The following is a 17,178-nucleotide window of genomic DNA, read 5'->3' as shown; positions in this document are numbered from 1 at the left end:
AAATATATAGTTTTCCGGAATTTATAAATACGGTAAATATACTGTAGATCATTATCCATGTTGTTAATTATATACATTATACATACATTTTTATGAACGGTGCCCACTGTACCGTACATGCTTACATACTCAGAAACACATTTTCTGACTTTCTGACAGCTGCTGCTAGGGAGTAGCATCCTATATTGGGACTGTAGCTTTAAAATTCTATATCTATAGATCTAGTACAGGGGTGTCCAATCCTATCCAGAAAGGGCTGGTGTGTGTGCAGGTTGTTGTTTTAGCACAGGACTAAGACAGCTGATTCTACTCATCAAGGTCTTGATTAAAGACCACGATTAGTTCATTAGTATAATCAGGTGTGTTACTGCTGGGTTAAAACAAAAACCTGCACCCACGCCGGCCCTTTTAGGATAAGATTGGACACCTCTGATCTAGTATCATCACGTACAATGAGCTTTAAGTGAACATTGTAGCGGGGAAAGGACCGATAATGTGACTTGAGAATCCCAGCACTTTTTTCAGCCTAGCGAGGTTTTCCAGTTGGGCTGCAAAAAACATAAATATCACTGGCACACCAGGACCAGGACCCTGAGAATATATTTTTCTATGTACATGAAATGTAACATACACATTGTCAGTAGTATTTAGGTTGTTTGTAATCTGCTAAAATATCTTTTTTTAAGATTATTCATTTTTAACATATCATAGGTAAGACTATATACTATACATATTTGACCATCATATTGGATTTGAGATCATCCATTGGAATAATAGCATATTTACAATGACTCCTTTGTTTACTTTTACTTGTGTATTTTGCTTTATTGGGTGTAATACATTTTGTATATTTAATAAATTATGTAAAACACATTTCCTTGTCAACCATTCATCATATAATCCATAAAAAATGGCACATTTACAATGAGTGATTGTTTGAGTTTTCAGAAGTAAGACTAATCTTACGTGTTTTTTTTTTTTGTTTGTTGGTAAAACACATTTTTCCATATACTGCAAATAACCTCAAACACATTTCCTTGTGCATATTTCAACTAGGTAATATTGAGGTTGTTTATCATCCATCTCAATAATACAATTTTGCATATTTCAGATGACAGTATTTTCGGATATTTCAAAATGTCATGGGTTTCAGCCTGCTCATCTACCTTCCGAGTGTTGCCTCTTGGGCTCGCTAGAGGGTGCTCCAAATGTGTTTTTTGTCTCTCTGCTCTATTCCCTTCTCTCTGGGTGTCACAATCTGCTGCTACCACAAACCTGGTTAGTTGTAGACGGAGGATCTGCTTTTCTTTTAAAATTAAAAGCGAAACAGAAACTTGCTTCAGTTTAAGACTAGAGTTAGGGTTTGATTATTCTCTTCACAGTTCCTGTTCTCTTTCAGCCCTTTGCTCTGACAAACATCTGTTTAATCAAACTATCCCCCCTTTAAAAGGCCTGTTCGGGGGGCTAGCAGAATTTCAGAATTGAAGGACCCTCACCTTTGATGAAAATTGGTCCCTGGGACTAGCCCACTTAGCTTCATATGTTACATGTCATTTGGCTGATGCTTTTATCCAAAGCGACTTACAGTTGATTATAATAAGCAGGATAAAATCCTCCCCTGGAGCAATGCAGGGTTAAGGGCCTTGCTCAAGGGCCCAACAACTGTGCAGATCTTATTGTGGCTAGACCAGGGATCAACCCACCGACCTTGTGTGTTCCAGTCATGTACTTTAACCACTACACTACCTGTCCGGCTGTGTACCTTCTTCACTAGTTTTCATTTCCCCTACTCTGCTGTGCGTTACAGTATTTCCCCCTTGGGAACTGTATTTTCTCTCCAAATAAATAATGCCTTGGGCTCAATTTTCGTTGATGTGCCTTGCCTGTACAGCTTCTCCTTATTTTCTATACAAGTTTACCAAATCTATTACATACAGTACATAAAAACAATTTTATTAAGCACATTAACTAATTTTTCACAAAGGAAGCAAACCAATAAAGAAAGATATATTAATAATATTAATATTTAATTTGTATGTAATTTTACTTGGGTAAACATTCTAAAAAGATATCCAAAGATCATGTTGTTTATAAGCATGACGTATTGAACTCTGACAAAACAGTCTTTATACTGGAAACACTCCCAAGCAATAATCAAGCTACAGTGAATGTCTTCGCTGTTCAGTACAGTAATCAAATTTCAGAAATTTTTCTTCAGGTGAATCTTGGGAAAGGTAGTTCTGGGAACATACATTTCCTACAGTGCAGTTAATCTCTCCTAACTCCCATGGGCTTTCCTCATGAGTGTTCAAAGGCTGTGTTGTCTAGTGAAGTAATCCCAGCATCTTTTGCCATGGCATAAAAATGGCCTTGTCTCTTGAACAGGACACTGGGACAGTCAAACTCCACGATCTTCCCAGCATCAAGGACCATCACCCTAGAGAGGCAAGGCAAAGAATAAATCGGGTGTTAGAACTAAATTTTATTCCAATAGTTCAGTTCTCAGGGTGACTCAATCCCCTGCATAAATTAGTCTACACAATTTTTAAAAGTGAATTTCAGCAGATTCAAGTGCTGCAATTCTGCAGTTGGGAAGGGCATTTCATTTTTATAGCACTTTATCTAAGGCCACATGCATCAGCATTCTCTTCCTGGTTTTAGTGTTTTAGTCAAAATGTTCGGAAAGAGCAGTGACATAGGTTTTTTTGAAAAGATCCTAATTCTGCCCCCATGTCACGTGAGAAATAATTTTATAAACCGCTGGGAAAAATTGCAGCTGGACCCTAAAATATACATAATTCTACCAATATTGTAATTGTTTTACTTGAATCAGTATGGAACACAAATCGAAAGCTCCAGAATGAAACAGGAAAAATATGCGTATGAGCGGACAAATTATTTTTTCCGTTACCGAGAGCTGTCCAGTATGGTGTGTATCCGGTGGGCGATGGTGAGGACCGTGCAGTGGGAGAACTCTTGGCGTATGGTGGTCTGGATTAGGCTGTCCATCTCCAGATCCACTGCTGCTGTGGCCTCGTCCAGAATGAGGATGCGTGACTTCCGCAGCAGAGCTCTGGCTAGGCACAGAAGCTGCCTCTGCCCCACACTACAAACCGGGCCAAAGAAAAACGCACTTTTACATATGGTAAATGGACTGCATTCATATAGTGCTTTTATCCAAACCAATTCACAATTAAGTCCTCTCATTAAACCATACACTCACAAACCAACAGCAATAGGCTGCCATGCAAGGTACCAATTCGCTCGCTGGGAGCAATTGGGGGTTAGGTGTCTTGCTCAGGGACATTTCAACACACCCAGGGCGGGGGATCGAATCTGCAAACTTCCGACTGCCCTGACCTGAGCTAATGTCATCCCGATATATAGTATACCGAATACACTGCACGGACAAACACCATGAAAAGGTTTTATTGGGACGATTGCAGCATGCTTTCAAGTTGGAGACCAGGACAGGATTTTCTGGAGACTTTCTATATTTCCTGGATGTAGAACTAGAATCAATGCCAAACTGCCTTACCTACGATTGCAGTGTGTTCTGTAAAGCCTGATTTCAAGGTATGTCTTTGAAGGAACCTTTCAAAAAGAGGCGATCAACAAAAATGGTGTTGCATGGTGTTTGTCTTTGAGACAGACTCCTTACTACTCGTGTTTACATTTGTGAAAACATGGTGGCGCCTAATGAAATTATGGAGATTCTTAAAAAAACATTAGTGATAAAAGCAGGTGATCAATCCACTGCATAAAAACTATTGCAGCCATGCCCATGCAAGGGAGATGTGCATACCTGAGGTTCCCCCCTCCTTCGGTGACTTCATGGTTTAGTCCATCTTTTAACCCCCCCACAAACACCTTCAAGTGGGCCAGCTCAATTACTCTCCAAACATCTTCATCGCCAAACTTCTCAAAGGGGTCAAGGTTCATCCTTAATGTTCCGGAGAATAGCACAGGATCCTAAAAACAGGCACAGGCCCCCAGGAGATAAAATCAGACATTCAAATTTTATCATAAATTGCATTATTCACTACAAACTCCCATTAACTTGTACATTACAATTAATTTGGCTTTCAAACAGTAAATTATACCATACAAGGCCAGAAATCTCATTTTTATACTCGATTCTATAACTGAAAAAAAGGAGAGCAGTTCGGCCAAAAATGACATTAGGTGTCTATCCATTTACCCAGAGTTCTCTCCATTCATCCAGGTAGTTTCATTAAGATTTGATATGTTTTCTAGATATCCGCTGTAGATCAGAACTACTTCTACCGAATTACACCAACCGTGTATTCCCGGGCATCAAAATAACAGCAGGAAGAAACATACCTTAAAGGAATAACATGGTGGTTGGTCACACATTATAGGTTTTTATATGCAATTTGCACAAAAGGGCATTGGATAAACACGATGAGACAATTTCTGGTTATATTCATCTAGTGTTATCTAGCTAGCTAGTTTGCTTTCATAAGATGACGTTATTGATCACGTTAGCTAGCTAGTTTGTTTTCATAAGGACATTATAGTCTTGCTTTTATCTTAACTTGGCTAGCTAGCTAGCACAAATGATCATTGAATAAGTCAGCATCCTTACCTTGGCTATCGATAGTTGATATACTAAGCTAGCTAACTTGTGAATATTCAGTCTCCCAAGATGAACACATATCATGGAGATAGCAATGGTAATTAATGACAATATGTGGAAAGTGGGAACACAATTTGTCAATCATAGCTAATTGAAAGTTCTCATTAGCATGGAAACTTTGGGTGAACTTTTACAGTGGGAAATATGGGCTTATTAAAAAAATATAAAAATAATAATTTGGCCTTAAAAAATTTTTTTTTATACATTTAAATGACTGAATTATAATAATAATAATAATAATAATAATAATAATAATAATAATAATAATTTTAAAAAGTGTCACATTCAACCAACATGTCACTCCTTTAATTACTTTTTTGGGTGAATTGCCCCTTTAAACTATGATTAATTAATAAGTCTTTGTAAAGCTCCAGTACAGCAAATATTTTTGCGACTTTCCTTAGTGTGAAAATGTGTGTGTTTTCTCTTTGTGCATGGCGTGCTTGACCATCACCTGTGGGATGATGGTCAGTTTGCTCCTCAGGTCGTGCAGCCCCAGGGTAGCAATGTCCACTCCGTCAATAAAGATCTGCCCGCCAGCTGCCTCGATGATGCGGAACAGACAGTTAGTGAGGCTCGACTTCCCAGCTCCTGTCCTCCCAACAATGCCAATCTGAAACAGACAAGTCACAGTCACTGCAAAAGAAGTGAATGTTCGTGGTAACCATGACAGAACTGTGGTCACTGCAAGAAAACTGCTAAATCATTGTCACTGTGTGGCTCGTCATTTCCTGCCTGGATTACTGCAACTCCCTCCTAGCCGGTTTCCCAGCGTGTGCCATTAAGCCCCTCCAGCTGATCCAGAATGCTGCAGCCCGCCTGATCACCAGTCAGCCCAGGTCGGCTCATGTCACCCCGCTTCTCATTGGCCTCCACTGGCTTCCTATTGCCGCACGCATCCGATTCAAGGCCCTAGTGTTGGCATTTCAGGCTGCTAAGGGGACTGCCCCACCTTACATACAATCCTTGATCACTCCTTACTCCCCAGCTAGACCACTCCGGTCTGCCAGCTCTGGTCGCCTTATGGTTCCCTCTCTACGTGCACCTGGCGGTCGAGCTGCACGTTTACGCCTGTTTTCCGTTCTGGTTCCTCAGTGGTGGAATAACTTGCCTACCACTGTCAGGACAGCAGAATCCCTCCACCTATTTTGACGCAGACTCAAAACAAACCTTTTCAAACTCTACCTAAGTCCTCCCTCCTGATTTCCCCCCGCCCCCCCCCTTTCTGATGTCCCTATCCTCCTTGTCTAACCCAAAAAAACCCCCCAAAAAAAAAACATTTGCACTTATGATGATGACTCTATGTTTAGAACAGCATTCCATGTGTATTTTCCTAGTTATGGATGTGATGCTTTGACTTGTGGAAGAACCTATGCACTTGTAAGTCGCTTTGGATTAAAAGCATCTGCCAAATGACAAAAATGTAAATGTAAATGGTGACTTCAAGGTCTGGGTTTAGGGCAATCAGATGTAAAAATACTAGCTTTTCAAAAAAGATTTTAACTACAGTTTTATACATGCTTTCTTCAACTTCACCTTTTGGAGTAGCTGTTTAGAGCTCATTGAGTTAACTACATGCATGTGCATTTGTCATGTTCATTCTCTCCGTTTTATGTGTTTTTATTGTTTTAAATTGCGATGAATTGCCCATAAAAGAACCATTTTGTGGACAATATTTGTGGATTGATAGCTTTCTTGGATTGATTGCAAGCACACAGTTCTTTTGGGCTCTGTACATTACCTTCTCTGTGCTTTCAATGTCACAGGTGATTCCATGTAGTACCAGATCCAATTCAGGCCGGTACCGCACCTGATAGTTCTTTAGGCAGAGCTTTCCAGAATCAGGCCACCCCTTGGGGGGGTGATTGTCTGTGACCCAGGGTGCCTGCGAAGTGTCAGCAGCAACACCAGTCACGCATTGGACTCTTCTGTCAAGCTTGTGATTTATTTGATTTATATCTCCATCGATCCTACTCCTCCATCTTGTGGGAACTGCCCCACACCTGCAAGCAGGACACTGTACTCCATCACATTAGATTTGAAATGGTTTCAAATCTAAGTAGACAGGCTATAGCTGCAACACACCAATAAGTCTAAAAATACCTAATCACTCACTGAGTGTATGTTGATCTGTCTTTAGTATTGTACTTGTTCTAGTATTGTATGCTGCCAGTCTGGTGTTTGTGTTTCTCTGCTGCTAGTCTGTTTTAATTCTGTTTTTCCTTATTTTATTATATCGCTTCATCTAACCCTTTTTACAAATTATAAGTCTGACAGAAGTTTTTTGTGGTTGCTAGCAGATGGTAGGTCACACAAAACAATACAAATTTTGAAAACAGAGGCCCGTAGCAGTATCAGTGGAGACTCACCTCATTCTCGATCTCAGCATACTCATTCACCCGCTCCACAGCCACAATATTGGTCTCCAGCTCAGAGGTCATCCTCACAAGCCAGTTCAGTGTTTGGGTCACCTGGGAGTGTCACAGAGAAATAAGTCCCCCCTTCTCAGACATTACACATTACATTACAAATTTGCAGTTTCATCCATTATGAAAGAGCCATCTCACATTTAGGGCATAGGACAAGGACAGCCCAACCAGGCCACTGTACATTAATTCACGGGAGATGACTGCAAACAGAGCCGCAAAAAAGACCACCAAGTTGCCCAGGAATTCCAACCGGATGGCAAGCCACCTGCAGCAAAAGAGCGTAGGGGAACTGAGAATAGCTCAGGACTTCAGAAGTCACCTGGAAGTTCATGACAAAACCAGGTCACATTCTTGCATTATACTTACTAACAAAATTTTTGGATAACTGAAATTTGTTCATCTAGGTCTTGGGTATCAAAAGATGACAAAATATTGTAGCAAATCCACTTAGAAATATAAAATAAATTACAAAAACCTAGTGTTGTCTCTACTATTTTTCAGCAGCAGTTGACAATGGGAGGGCTAATGGCCTTTCTCCGATGAATATGTATGTGGTATGTGGTCCTGCCATGTAAGTAGACTTTTCACACCTGGCCTGACCTCTCCCTACCCTAAGACAAAGCCTTTCCACAAAGCAATACTCAGTGAGCCATTTAGAAGACAGAAACAAAGACATTTTTTGATTCAGTAATTTATTGAAATCACCACACAAACTACACTACGATGCCATTCACAAACAGTTTTGCATGCCCTTTTTAGCTGCATCACACTCTATGCACTTCCACAGAGTGTTCTGTATTTACAAATGCGCATTACTGAATATTCAGAAGAACAAAGAGAGAAGTTGCAATACAGCACACATATTTACCAATATTATCGTAAGAAATAGACTTGTTAACTAAGGTCTGTTTAGCTAAGTTATTTCTGCTTTTTCCTCGAACATAGATATAGTATGCTAATATCGATTGTGCGAGGACACCCAGTTTTATAATCCTGGCTACGCCACTACACATCTTGTATGTATTATTTTGAGATGCAATGGTTAGAGTGTGGGAGTTTACAAACGCGCATAATGCTGAATATTTAAACAAACTTACAGTACACACAGAAGAAATACACTTACTCATGACGTCCAGTCATCCGTGTCATTTTCTGTAATGAAACGTGTTCCGTGATAAAAGATTTTTATTGTTTACCTCAACAGAAGCGAATAGCCTATGCTTTTGTGTGCCATTTTATCGTGGTTTACAGTTGCCGTTCTCACACATGGCATCGCCCCTCCCCTGTCAGAGAATAATTATCGCCTCGTTTCATTTAGAATGAAATGAGCCGAATTGGCACGGCGCGAAACTCACATATTAATGAGTAAAGATTAAGAAATCGCAGTGGTCTTATCCATCTAATTTAAAATGTTTTAAAAGTATTAATATATGTCAATAGGTGGATTTGGAAGTTGATCTGATTGTGTCGTAGTCGCCAGCGACAACACTGACCCGAGAGGGTTAAGGGCCTTGCTGAAGGGCTCAACAGCTGCAGTGATCTTACTGTGGCTACACCCTTTTCTATTAACCAAGTGGACACAGCCCCAACCTGTTTGAGGCCACCCAAGGGTAGACACTCTTGAGATTCTCGTCGATGGTGGTTTCGTTATGGCGGAGGAAGCGGTCTTGGTGCCCGTAGGCCCGGATGACGGACAGGCCTGAGATGGTCTCACTGAAGTGGGAGTAGATGGGAGAGAGAGAAACCGAGTCCAGCCTGCGTAGCTGCCGGGAAGTGGCCACATAGAACCTCTGTGGGCGGAGAGACAGAGCATGCTCATCTCACATTTAATTTTAGCCATTATGAGCTCAAAGGCAAGATTGAGATGTTAGGAATACAGGCACTGGGGCTGGTTGCATAAAACTATTTAAGATCCAGTCTAAAACTATGTAACACTCAGTCTAAAACAATTTAAGGCCCAGTCCACAAATATTTTAAAATGTCTTGAGACCCAGTCTAAAATGATCTAAGACCCTGGTCTAAAAGGATTTAAGGCCTAGTCTAAAACTATTGAAGACCCAGTCTAAAATGATTTAAGACCCGGTCAGAAAATATTTAAGATGAGCCATGATGGTACACAGACCTTGATGCAGGCATCAGTTTGTTGAAGTTGCAGACAGAGGACCGGGGTTAGACCCTGTCTAAATCACAGATTTCAGGCTATTGCTATGCAACCTCCTGCTGGTCTAAAATGTAGCGTTAACGCACTGGAGGGCTCTCTCACCTGAAAAAAGTAGTATATCACCGCAAGGGGAACGATGACCGCTGCGAAAATTGGCGTGGCCAGACAGATGACAAACATGGTGAAGATCACCTCCAGCAAGCACATGAGCCAGGAGCGGAAGGACATAGGGATGGACTCATCGACTGTAAACATGTCCTGCAGATTTTACAACACTGAATGACATCACGTTTGACACCGTTGACATATTTCTCACCCTGTTTACATTAGTTATTTAGCTGATGCTCTTATCCAAAGTGACTTGCAAGGAACAATCCCCCCTGGGGCAATGTGGGGTTAAGGAGCCCAACAGCTGCACAGATATTATCGTGGCCACACCGGGGCTTGAATCACCAACCTTCAGGGCACCTTAGCCACAAGGCTAAAGGCATGTCATCTGATGACATCACAAACATGTCCTACCACAAAACCAGAGATCATAAACCAAAGATAATAAATCAGAGATACTAAAGTAGAAGGGCAGATGTGACATCACCTTACTAGTATAACATTGATAGGAGCTACACCAATCACATTTTACATTGGTAACAACAAATAGAAAAGCATTGACGACGGTTGGTGGATACATTCTGACAGCACTTCCTGGCTCCCTGGAGGTTGTAGCTAGGAAGCAGACAGAAGGCATCCACCGATCAGTCTGCTCTGTTTCATTGGCCGCTATTTATATACCATGTGATTGAAGTAGCTCTTCTATGTTTTCTACGAACAGGACATCCCAGCTGTCTTATCCTCATGTTATTGTCACATTTTATGCTTGTCATGTCATGTTTCATGTTTAGATATTGTCTTAGTTATTTTATTGTCATGTCAAATATTATGTTAGTCTAGTCTCACGTTTTATTTCTTGTTGCGATGTATTTTCTAGTCTTGTCATGTCACGTTATATAATTTATTCATGTCACAGTTTTGCAAATTTGTTTTGTCGCGATTTATGTTTGTTTCATGTTATGTTGTTCCGTTCCTTGATTAGCATACACTTTTTTGTCTTTCCGCGAACCTTGCGCTCATGCTTTCTCGCTCTCCCTTGCTGTCGCTCACACTTCACTAATTGTTTCATTTTCCTGTGTCTTCTTACTAATCTACTAATGTTAGATCAGGATTGGGTAATACTAACATTCTAACCATGTGTTCATGTTTACCATACGTTTCTCGTGTATGTCATTTACTAATTTACTAACGTCAGGTCAGGATTGGTTTATACTAACGATCACTAATTATCTTGTTAACTTGTCAATCCTCCACACCTGATTTCCATTTGCATGCTGCTCTCAAGCTAATTGTCTGCACCTGTCTACACCTGCATATATAGCTCATTGTTCATGTCTTGTCTTTGCAAAATTGTTGCCTCCTGTTCGTCAGTGCACTTTTGAGTGGTTTTGTCAAGCCATTGTTGACCTGTTATGATCCAAGCCTGTTTATTGACCAAAGTTATTGACTTCTGTTTTGTTGACCACTGCCTGCCTGTACAACAAACTCTTGCCTGCTGTCTTTGTGCTTTTGCCCCACGGAGCAGACTTCGTTCTTGACTCTTGCACCGCCTTCGACTCCGAGCCTGCCTACTGTCTGTCTGCACTACTGCCCCGCTGACAGCTTTTTGGTTACTGGACTTTTTGCATGGTTTACCGATTTTGAGACTGCCTTCTCCCTCGATACTGCACTTTGGTTTTGGCTGGATTACCTGTGTTTGAACTTTGCTTGTTTTCTACTACGCTCACTGGATATTCCCTGAATAAAGCCCTGATGGGACTATCACTCCCTTTTGGGTCCAACCCCCACAAACTCGCCTTTGTTATTACCCCTGGAAATGATCTAAACATGAGCCACCATGTTGGAACACAGACAAAGCACAAATGGGGTGGGCCTTCTACCTTGGCAAAGCGGTTGACCACCCTGCCCAAAGGTGTGGTGTCAAAGAATAACATTGGTGCACGGAGGATGTTGGACAGCAGCCGAGTGTGCATAATCCGTGAGGCTGCGATTGCTCCATTTGCCATGAGCAACGTTGCAAGGAACACCAGGATACCTAGTCAGGATCACACACAGGATAAAAAGTAAAGCAATCCTTAATTATGTATTGTGTCATTTACTAACAGTTGATTGTGTAAAACCATTGGATAATGTAATAACTCCTTCTAAACCTAAACTTATAGTATAACCAGGTAATGCAATGACTTGCTGTATAATGTAATATACTTGCTGAATACAGTAATAGTGCATTGTTTGCGGCAACTGTCAATTATGACTCAAGAATTGAATCTTCTAACTGTGGGTTCCTCTAATTGCTTAATGTGCACATTGACAGTTACTTTTTGTATCCTGGAACAGTGATCAAATTAAAAATAACAAAGTGGATAATGTATTTAAGTTCTATATACCATTAGTTGTAATTTGTTACTTTCCACCTCTGTTAAAGGAGCTGGGTGTATCCACCAACTTGTTAAATGAAATGTAAGCTCTTCAGACGTCTTTTGCATGGCTTTTTAAAGGTGTGCTAGAATCACTGATTTGCTTAGGCAGAGACAGATGGCTTGCATCTTTAATGACAGAAGAGATGGAGCAAAGTTATCATACCTTGTGCCACCCCAAGGGTACCAAAGACGCCCACCCTCATGTCCCTCACAGAGGCGGGGTAAGTCTCATTTTGGTATTTGGCCGAATCATTCGTCCAGTCGCTCAGCCATAGATTCTGGCCAATGAAGGCAATATTTTGGAGGAGGTAGACTACAAAAACCAGGGTGCAGTATCCCCAGCCCATGGCCTGCAAGTACTGCAGGTACATGGAGAATTTCACCTGGGGGGAAATGTTTCTTCCATCAGTAAGCAGGGCAACCAAACATTTTATTACTGAAAACCAATATATATTTTGTGATTAAAATATGAATTGGTCAATGTATTGTGGACAATAAATGTGCTTACATTTAAGAGTAAAACTCTTAATTCTCTAGCATTCCATCAATAATAACAGGAGGACTCTGACTGAACCAAAAAACTGACAGATTTGATGGAGCATTCCATTGTTAGCACTCATCAGGTTCTGCAACTCTGATTTGTGTGCAGCTTACCAATGGCCCTTACTGGATGGTTTTACATGGTAATTTATGCCAGTTGGTTCAAGTTCAAACTCTCAGGATTGATAGTCCGGTGTTATGACCTGTGTTTTCTATCTTCTGTCTCTGTTTGCCTTTTATTTCACTCTGTGCTCAATTCATTCATTTCAGTCATTCGTTTGACCTGTGTCTCACTTTCTGATTATCGTGCACATCTGATTATTGTTTACCCTCGTTATCTGTCCATTTCAACCTGTGTTGGACTTTGTTTGGATTCTCGGTTTTTTACTTTGGTTTTCGTTCATCTGCCTGTTTGGATTGCCTACTTGTTATCAAACCTTTGCCACCACTGGTTCCGTTGTTCTTAAACCTGACAGCCAGGTCAATATTTTCATTGGGCACTTCATATGTTCAGCCTTATAAGTATTTAAATTCAAAGCTCATAATTAGTCTTTTTTTTTTTTTTTTTTTACCCAGCAGTCCTATACCACTATGTCCTCATGAAGGGCACTGATTCTAAAAAATAATTTCCTCTAAATCAGTGATTCCCATCCATGTTTCTGGAGATCCTGCTACTTAGCAGATCTCTAGCTGTTGAATGAGGTCCTGGTCCTGGAGAGCTGCTGGGTTTGCTGCCTTTTGTTGTTACTCCCCACTTAACTGATAAATTAAAGCAGTTAATTAGTCAAGTCATCTTACCTGCTTTCTTGGGTCTGAATTGGTTGCTGATATTAAGGTGAAAACAAAAGCCCTCCAGGACCAGAAGTAAGGACCACTAGGTTAGAGTGAAACATAGAAGAGAGATCCACAGGAACAGGCTTTGGGAACCACTACCCTAGATAAACTGGTATTCATGATCATGCCATTTGCTCTACTGGCAAAAAGGTAAGTGAAATGTGGTCCCACCTTTCCAGTTTCCATGGCCTCTTTCTCTATTAAGCTCTGGCCCTTATTTGATGGAGGCACGTCTTTGAGCTTTTTCACTGAGCTGTGTTTTCTTAGGCTTAGACAGAAAAAAAGAGGAGATGCTAAAAATCAGACAAACAGCGCAGGCGTGATACAATCAGCAATTAGTTTAGTGTGTATACCTGCCCTTGTACTGGCTATGCCGGAGGCTGTTTTCTCTCTTCAGCGTCACAGAGACCACGTCCTCAGAAGAGCAATCCATCTGGGGTTCCTGGCCGTCAGGAACTAGTTCCATCTCCTCTGTGTCTGAACCTGACGTCACATCTGAACCTGACCTCACAGATAGACATCAGTTCCATAAGCACCAGACATCAAACTTCAAACCATTCAGGCTACTGTCAGCCATGCATATTCTGTCCACAGAGGCTGTGAAGGGACCTTTGAGAGATGAATATATATTTTGTTGACCCCTGTGAGGTAATCTGTCCTCTGCATTTGACCCACCGTGTGGCACCTGGGGAGGAATGTGGGGTTAACAGCCTTGCTCATAGGCCAAACAGCTAAGCGGAACTTATTGTGGCATAGTCATAGTGAAGCAACTACACTACATTCTGCCCCAGCAGTGGCCTCACACACAGGCCTGCTCATCTGTAGCAAGTTCTCTTAGTTATGTATTCTTCTGTTATTCTAAGCCCATGATGCAGTACCGTGGTTAGACGAACCTGGCTGGCTGTGGTCCTGAATCCTCTCCTCCATGGCGTAGGTGCGCAGAAATTCAGAGAAAGCCCCTCCACTGGCCTTCAGGTTGTTATAGGACCCAATCTCTGACACCTTCCCATCCACCAGAACTACAATCTCGTCCACCTGCGGCAGGAAGCTGATGCCGTGCGTGACCAGGATACGGGTCTGTGGAGGCACGACACCTGCTAGCAGAGATATTTCCCAGCCCTTTTTGCCCAGATTCAATCTCACAAAAACATTTTTCAGTATAATATACAGTGAGATCCATAAGTCTTGGGACTAATATTTTTTTTCTTGATTTGGCTCTGTACTCCACAATTGTGCCAGCTTTAGTAGTGACCATGGTATCAGGGGCAGGAGTGCTAGCGATAGCAGTGATCATGGTAGTTGGGGTAGCAGTGATCATGGTAGTTGGGGTAGCAGTGCTAGCGATAGCAGTGATCATGGTAGTAGCGGTTGTAGTGCTAGCGATAGTAGTGTTTGTGGTTGTAGTGCTAGTGATAGTAGTGTTTGTGGTAGTCCTGGTCGCAGTGTGAATAGTTCCACTGACCTTGTCCTTGAGCAGCCCGTTGGGGCCCACCACTTCGTTGAACAGGTGCTTTCCAACATGGGAGTCAACAGCTGACAAGGGGTCATCCAGCAGGAAAATGTCTGCTGAGCTGTAGACCGCCCTAGCCATGCTGACCCTCTGCTTCTGCCCACCACTCAGATTTATCCCCTGGTGGACACCACATGGACAGTTATACGCTCAGCACATAAGGCTCTCTCATGATCGACAGGATTATACACACCCAACAAGGTATTCACCCATGTGATGGTCACCTAGTGCTGGCACCAAAATGGTCAGATCTCCAGAGATCGCAGCAGTCAGCCTATTTAGGATATTCCCTTTAGCCCCCTTTGCATTTTCATTTTCAAGTTAATGTACACACTGTGTAAAACTACACAGAATATAATCTATTTATTGCTGGATATTTCACTGAAGTAAACCAGTTTAAGAACCATACTGAAAAGTACAACTGCAGCAACCCAGTGTGGAACATACATTCTGAGATGCCCATCCTCATCAGGTCTGACCTCCCTGACCTCTGCAGGGCCCAGGCCTTCCCCCGCTATGTTGATCCCACCTTTTCACCAATCTCTGTCTGGTCCCCTCCAGGAAGCAGCTCAAGGTCTGGCACCAGGGCACAGGCATCCAGAACTTTATGGAAGCGGGCCTCCTCCAGCGATGATCCAAACAAGATGTTGTCCCTCAGAGTGGCATTCTGGATCCAGGCCTGCTGGGGAACGTAGGCTATAGAGCCCTGAACAGAACAAGCAGATTCAAATACAAATTGGAAGTGACATTTTTGGCATGACAAAAAGACCTTGCACTGCCAAAGCATTAATAATATTCATAAAATATTAATAATACAGAAACACACAAGTAATCGAGAAAAGGGGATGACGGAAAGTCCTAATAAAACAAAATCGCAAATAGAAAAAAAAATATGATAATGAAATAATAATTTGAGGTTACCCCTGTTACTTGCTTGTACAGATGGAACCAGAAAACAGCTACACACTTACAGGGGAGGGAAAGTGATTTAAAGTTTATTTGCACTTCATGCATTTCATGAGGAGAGCAGTCATTTAATTTGACTGTGACAACTAACATATAGCAGCTATGCTCTCCATGTGGCTAATGCAGTCTCATTATTGTCAGTTATTTCATTGCCCAACAGGACTATGATCTCATTTCCTCACTCAAAGTTTATTCTCCCTATACAGAAAACACTGCAATTTCACCCCAAGAACAGCATGGGCACCTCCCTAAAAACAGCATGAACATCACCTCCCAAAAAAACAGCTGGATACTGACTGGAAGAGTGATGCATGTGACAGTACAATAATGCTGATTATGTGTGTTTTTTTGTCACCATGATGTTGATGTATCCCTTGATGCTGTGCATCTCTCCTAGTATGGCTGAAATCAAGGAGGATTTCCCTGCTCCCACTGCACCCACCACTGCCACCAAACGTCCTGGCTTTATGTCCAGGGACACGCTACAACATAGGAACATGCCACACATGCATTCTGTTAAAGGAGATGAACTGACTAATCAGAAAGAGCTGATTAGAGTCCAATTATAAAGTCCCCTAAAATGGAGGGACCTTGTATCAAAAGGTATGTATTTCCAACATGGATCTCCCAATGTGGATGTAAATTTAACCGTGGCCCATTTAACAGTCTGCACTTTAACCTAATATTCATGGTTTCATTTCAGATCCAATGTGCTGGAGTACAGAGCCAAAACAACCAAAATTGTACCACTGTCCATATACTTATGGACTGTACTGTATACCATTGTGCCACCTAAAGTTCCACAGTTTTGATTGTAATTCATAAATCATTTTTGAGAGGTATTTTGTGAAAAAAGTACAAACCCAAAAATGAGTCCGGACGCATTCACCAAGCATTGAAAGATAAATGCCATCATGAGAATACTCACCTTTTCAAAACAGGATCTACATCCTTTCCCCAGGCAAAGGTGCCATCATACACACTCACAGCTGTGTCTAATGGGCCAAAGACAAGAACTTCCATCAGCGCACATGAGCAAACCTTTACAAATATACAATATACACTCAGTGAGCACTTTATTGGGTATTTATTAGACTTATTTTTAGACTTCTTGGTCTTCTGCTGCTGTAGCATATCTACAGTCTAGTTCTTCTCCACTGACCTCTCTCATTAACAAGGCATTTCTTTCCCGCAGAAAAATATGGCACTGATATTATGATATTTTTGGGTGTTTGCACAATTCTCTGCGAACACTTGAGACTGTTGATATCCTGGGATTTTCATGTATAACAGTTTCTGAGATATTCAAACTGACCAACAACCAACAATCATTCCATGGTCAAAGTCACTTTGATCACATTTCTTCCCCATTCTGACATTTGGTCTGAAAAACAGCTGAACCTCTTGACCATGTCTGCATGCTTTTTGGCATTGAGTGCTGCCACATGATTGGCGGATTAACAAGCTGGTGTACAGGTCTACCTAATAAAGAGTGTATAATGTAATCTATATAATCCATTTCTTTTCTCTTTTTTATTATTCAGCTATTG

At 41.5% G+C, this 17,178-nt stretch overlaps 1 protein-coding gene across 1 annotated transcript in view; it reads right to left on the bottom strand.

Moving 5' to 3' along the window:
- Nucleotides 1-2,273: 2,273 nt before the first annotated feature.
- The window catches only part of LOC133117967 (ATP-binding cassette sub-family C member 2-like), a 34,168-nt gene continuing 19,263 nt past the window's right edge, over nucleotides 2,274-17,178 (bottom strand). Inside the window, exons 15-32 of the mRNA XM_061227530.1 lie at nucleotides 16,557-16,623; nucleotides 15,984-16,110; nucleotides 15,192-15,368; nucleotides 14,615-14,782; nucleotides 14,046-14,229; nucleotides 13,506-13,653; nucleotides 13,324-13,420; nucleotides 11,942-12,161; nucleotides 11,239-11,393; nucleotides 9,353-9,508; nucleotides 8,680-8,879; nucleotides 7,228-7,354; nucleotides 7,030-7,131; nucleotides 6,402-6,545; nucleotides 5,115-5,273; nucleotides 3,806-3,972; nucleotides 2,912-3,106; nucleotides 2,274-2,437 (exon numbers count right to left, since the gene is read on the bottom strand). Coding sequence (XP_061083514.1) covers nucleotides 2,299-2,437; nucleotides 2,912-3,106; nucleotides 3,806-3,972; nucleotides 5,115-5,273; nucleotides 6,402-6,545; nucleotides 7,030-7,131; nucleotides 7,228-7,354; nucleotides 8,680-8,879; nucleotides 9,353-9,508; nucleotides 11,239-11,393; nucleotides 11,942-12,161; nucleotides 13,324-13,420; nucleotides 13,506-13,653; nucleotides 14,046-14,229; nucleotides 14,615-14,782; nucleotides 15,192-15,368; nucleotides 15,984-16,110; nucleotides 16,557-16,623 — 2,732 coding nt within the window. The 3' untranslated portion in view covers nucleotides 2,274-2,298. The remainder of the gene's footprint in view (nucleotides 2,438-2,911; nucleotides 3,107-3,805; nucleotides 3,973-5,114; nucleotides 5,274-6,401; nucleotides 6,546-7,029; nucleotides 7,132-7,227; nucleotides 7,355-8,679; nucleotides 8,880-9,352; nucleotides 9,509-11,238; nucleotides 11,394-11,941; nucleotides 12,162-13,323; nucleotides 13,421-13,505; nucleotides 13,654-14,045; nucleotides 14,230-14,614; nucleotides 14,783-15,191; nucleotides 15,369-15,983; nucleotides 16,111-16,556; nucleotides 16,624-17,178) is intronic.

This window comes from Conger conger, chromosome 18, assembly GCF_963514075.1.
Source record: "Conger conger chromosome 18, fConCon1.1, whole genome shotgun sequence".
Taxonomy (NCBI): domain Eukaryota; kingdom Metazoa; phylum Chordata; class Actinopteri; order Anguilliformes; family Congridae; genus Conger; species Conger conger.
Note: the sequence above shows the minus strand (reverse complement) of the source record. Positions and strands in the feature narration are given on the sequence as shown.